The sequence below is a fragment of the Arachis stenosperma genome, chromosome 4, assembly GCF_014773155.1.
Source record: "Arachis stenosperma cultivar V10309 chromosome 4, arast.V10309.gnm1.PFL2, whole genome shotgun sequence".
Taxonomy (NCBI): domain Eukaryota; kingdom Viridiplantae; phylum Streptophyta; class Magnoliopsida; order Fabales; family Fabaceae; genus Arachis; species Arachis stenosperma.
In genome coordinates this window covers 15,394,188-15,399,410 of record NC_080380.1, presented here as the reverse complement: position 1 = coordinate 15,399,410, position 5,223 = coordinate 15,394,188, and the positions used below count along the sequence as shown (strand labels likewise).

The 5,223-nt window shown below is 33.1% G+C and overlaps 1 protein-coding gene across 1 annotated transcript; it reads left to right on the top strand.

Annotated features, from left to right (window-relative positions):
- The first annotated feature begins 2,879 nt into the window (after positions 1-2,879).
- On the top strand, positions 2,880-4,199 carry LOC130974685 (uncharacterized). Its single transcript, XM_057899543.1, has 2 exons — positions 2,880-3,692; positions 3,792-4,199. Exons 1-2 carry the CDS (start codon positions 2,880-2,882, stop codon positions 4,197-4,199), a joined length of 1,221 nt encoding a protein of 406 aa, XP_057755526.1.
- Positions 4,200-5,223: the final 1,024 nt, after the last annotated feature.

The following is a 5,223-nucleotide window of genomic DNA, read 5'->3' as shown; positions in this document are numbered from 1 at the left end:
ATTGCTTCCCCCATTTCTCCTTCTTGATTTTGACCTCTAATAGTATCAGAAATGAGTTAGACTTGGGCCTGGATGGCTCAGAAATTGCCTCCAGTTAGGGGTGGCAAACGGGCCTAAACCCACCGGGTCGGTCCACGTAACCCGCCAAAAAAGGCGGGTTGGGCTGGGAAATTGGGACAGCCAAATAGCAAAAGCCCGCCTAACCCGCACTGCTTAAACTGCGGGCTTTGGCGGGGCGGGGCGGGCTTCCCCGCCGGGCTTAGCATTTTTTTGGCAAGGGGTATTTTTACAATTTTTTGCCAAAACCCAACTCCTCCAACCCAACTTACAAGAGAATGAACATGAAAATTGAGTGTTTTGGATTATGTTTATTTTGTTTTAGAGATAATATTTATAATTATGTTTTGGATGAAAACTTGGTTTATAATTATGTTTATTAGATATTTATAATTACAAAGACTTTAATATTTGTGAATATAAAAATTATAATTTGTTTATACTTTTAGAAATTATAATAGTTAAAAGTAAAAAAACAGAAGAGATTTTTTTATACCTTTATATATATATATGATTTAATAGTTAAAAGTAAAAAAAAAAAAAAGAGAAAATTTGACGGGCTTAGCCCGCCGACCCGCCAGCCCGCCGTTAGGCGGGGCGGGCTAGAATTTTGGGACCGCCTCACTAGGCGGGACGGGACGTGACACTTGTCAAGCGTACGCGTCGCCTGATAGATTTCCTCCCACGCGTATGCGTGAGCCACGTACACGCGTCGACATGAATTCTCCACTTTGTATGCTTTTCTCTTCACTTATTCCATTCAATCCTTGCCTTATGAACCTGAAATCACTCAACAAACATATCAAGGCATCGAATGAAATTAAAGTAAATTAAATTTATCAACTTTAAGGCCTAAAAGACATGTTTGCAATCATTAGGCATAATTTAGGGAGGATTACAAAACCATACTCTTTCATTGAATAAATGTGAGGTAAGTTGATAAAATTCTCTAAATTCAACACAAGATAAACCACAAAATTAGAGTTTATCAACTGCAACACAGGAAGTACTCAAAATTAACTAAGCCATACACATATCCATGCAACGATTGGGCTATAGGCCAATACCGCAGTCAGTTAGCTATAACCGAAAGCAAAAATTAGAATATGAGATTTACATCATTTCCACTCAACCTGTCTAATCTGTGTCGAGTTGCGATAACTTGGGGTACCTTCTTGTTCGACGATGACAGGAAACTCCCCCACCTGTCAAATACATAACAGTTCCCATCAAACTTTGAAAAAAATGAATATCGTACGGTACATAACAAACATTATCCATAAAAATACTGACCTCGATGCAAGCAGCTAGAGAATGGTGTTAAAGTCTCTTGGTCTGAACGTGGGAAACACCAAAATATTCAAGACTGCAGTAATGCCAGTGCCCCAGCTAGGTTCTTAAGACCAACTCCAACGGGTGAGTACCTATTTATTTTTTCTGACAAAATCTGGTTCCACCCGTTGGAGAAGCAACAAAATGAGTTTCCTCACGTAATTCAAGGGAGAGGAGTCCCTGCTCAGAGGGACTCATGGACAGCCAATGGTAACTTGCCACATGGCAAGTTACCTTTTAAATAAATAATTATATGAAATTATAATTAAATAAATAATTATATTAAATAATTAAATTATAATAAATAATTATATTAAATAATTAAATAATATTCAATTTAGTAATAATTATAATAATTAATTAAATTAAATAATTATATTTTTATTTAATTAATAATTTATATTAATTATTTAAATAATAATTAATTAAGTAATTAAATTATAATTAATTTATTAATAATTATAATAATTAATTAGATTAAATAATTAAATTTTTATTTAATTAATAATTTATATTAATTATTTATATCATAATTAATATTAAATATTATTTATATTTATATTATTATATTAAATTAGCCGTTGTAAAATTAGCCGTTAGAAACTAGCCGTTACTATGTTACCGTTATAATTAATAAATTAATATTTTGTTACTCTATATACCACTTAGATACACTTCTATTATCACACTCTCTACTACTCTTCTTCATCTTCTTCCAAGTTTACGAAATCAAAGTTCTGCTACTATTATTTTTTGTTCGAAAAAATGGATCCAAACCAACTCAACTCTTTCTTCAATTACTTACAAAACTTTCCTCAAATTCAAACATCAAACTCTCAAGTTCCAAATCAAAACTTCACACTACCAAATACATTTCAAAATCTAAATCTACAAAATCTTTCTAATTTCAATTTTTAAGCTCCTTATAATTATCAATTTCCTATATTCCAACCGCAAAATCAAAATTCACAAACACCCCATTTTCCATTTTCATCCATATTTAACCCCTCTATCAGAAATGTTACTCCAACTTCCTTGCCGTTTCCAACTCAATTCAGTGCATCAAGATATAACTCATCTGGTATTGGTGGCTCTTTTAACCCATCCTCTCAAACTCCTATACAATCTAGTCCAAATTTGCAATATTCAGATTTTACCAACCCTCGTGGATTAGATGCTATCGACCTTAATGATGATGATATTGAAGATCGGAGGCAAGATAGTATTCAACACTGGTATTGGAAAGAGGATGAGATGCTGATCAGTGGATGGTTAAATGTTTCAACTGACCCTGTAGTGGGTACCAATCAAAAGGGGGAAACATTTTGGAGTCGAATTCATAGCTACTGTGTAGAATTTTGCTCCGACATGACAAGGGGGTAGTTGCATGTAAGAAACGATGGTATAAGATCAACTATCAATGACTCTGCAACTCCACTTCAGCTCTTATTTCTCACCTCGAAAGAGAACTAAAAATTACATTTCTAGATATGGCTAGAAATTTTGATGATATATTTAATGAGGCTTTGTATGGTAAAAGAAGACGGCAAGATAACACACTCATAGATAATTGGATCGATGAGTATTTACTTGAAGATTCAGAAGAAGAAGATATCGATAGAAGCTCTATCCCAATTACTCGTAGATGGATCAACAGAGATCGAGAAGCAGGAGATGATCGCCTTTTCAGAGATTACTTTGTAGATGAACCGGTGTTTAATGCTAACATTTTCCGATGGAGATTTCGAATGAGAAGACATGTGTTCCTTCGGATAGTAGACGCTCTCTCAAACGTCTATCCATATTTCCAACAGAGGGTTGATGCAACTGGAAGAAGAGGCTTGTCGCCACTCCAGAAATGTACCGCTGCGATACGGATGTTAGCATATGGCGTAGCAGCTGATGCTGTTGATGATTATGTGTGCATAGGCGAGAGCACTACAATTGAATGCTTGGAAAAATTTGTTGAAGGTGTCATTTCGGGGTTCGAGGATGAATACTTGCGAAAATCCAATCCAAATGACATACAATGCCTACTACAAATGGTGGAGGGTCGTGGCTTCCCTGACATGTTGGGTAGCATTGACTGCATGCATTGGCAATGGAAAAATTGTCCAAAGGCGTGGAAAGGTATGTACATGAGTGGTTATCGTGGGGTTGCAACCATAGTACTTGAGGTTGTAGCATCTTCAGATCTTTGGATATGGCATGCGTTCTTTGGAGTTTGTGGTTCAAATAACGATATCAACGTGTTAGATTGTTCTCCAATGTTTGATGATATTTTAAATGACCGTGCTCTAGAGGTAAATTATACTATTAATGGTAATAATTATACAATGGGATACTATTTAGCAGATGGTATTTATCCTGAATGAGCCACATTTGTCAAATCAATCTCAAAGCCACAAGGGGAGAAACGCAAGTTATTTGCACAATACCAAGAAGGGCAAAGAAAAGATGTGGAACGAGCATTCGGAGTGTTGCAAGCACGCTTTGCAATTATACGTGGTCCGGCTCGTTTTTGGGAAAAGAAGAAGCTTGCCAACATAATGAGAGCTTGTATTATATTGCATAATATGATTGTTGAGGATGAAATAGACACTTATGCAGGAAATTTTGCTCAAGGCTTAGAGTATGATGATGTTGAAAATGGCTTATCACAACCTCAGATGGGAGAAGAAGATTTTGCACCATACCATCAATTTCTCCAAAGAAATGTCCAACTTCGAAATAGGCAGCAGCATAAACAATTGAAAGAGGACTTGATCGAACACATATGGCAATTTCACAATGCTTGTCGTCAACTATAGAGTTTAATTATGTTTTTCTTTGTATTAAATAATTTTACTAATTAGTGTAACCCCGAATTATATATTGTGTATTATTGTTATATATGAATTTATTTAATATTAATATCTTTTAATAGTAAATTATTTTTAAATTTAAATATTTAAATTATATTATTAAAAAAAATTAATTACATTAATTTTAAGTATTTTAATTAATTAATTAAATAGGACCATAAAATAGACTAAAATTAGTTCCTCCTAATACAAAAACTAATATAAAATTATTTTTTATAATAGATGGACTATAAACAAAAATTAAAATGAGTTTCTTATCGGAGATAATCTAACATTTCAGTTAGTAACCCTACAAAAACACATGTACAACTAAGACAAAATGACTGAACCTCAATTGTATTTGTCGACCCCATCGAAATTCGCAACATACAGAAACACCGCAAATGAATCCTAACACTAGACTTGTCTGCGAAAAGCATTGTAGACAACAATTTATGTGTGTGAGTTTCATTTCGAGTACTACTTTTTCTTTTTGCATAATTTATCTAACAGTAATTCCACGCAATCATAAAATATTTAACAGCATCATATGACACGTTATTCCATAGATTTCAATTAGTTTCTAAAGGAAGGGACTTCTTTAACGATAAATTAATTTATCTGATAAAACAAATAAATTTATTATTAGTTTTATTTTTGAGTCTTACTTTTTCATATGCATAATTTATTTACAGCAATCTCACACAATCATAAATCATTTCACAATATTAAATGGCATATTATTCCATCATATTTCATCTGGTTTTTAAGAAAAGGGAGCCTATCATATTCCATCAATTCTGATAAAACAAATAAATTTATTATTAGTTTTATTTTCGAGTATTAACTTTTTCTTCTCGCATAATTTATCTCCAGCAATCCCATATAATCATAAATTATTTCACAACATCAAATTATTCCATCAGATTTCATCTGTCTTCTAAAAAATTAATTTATCTATTAAAATAAATATATTTGTTATTAATTTTAG

Excerpts from the sequence above, each read along its gene's own strand:
- LOC130974685 (XM_057899543.1), top strand. The coding sequence starts at position 2,880 with ATGGCTAGAAATTTTGATGATATATTTAATGAGGCTTTGTATGGTAAA. Across the intron at positions 3,693-3,791 it reads TAAATGACCGTGCTCTAGAG|CCACAAGGGGAGAAACGCAA; the intron begins GTAAATTATACT and ends TCAATCTCAAAG.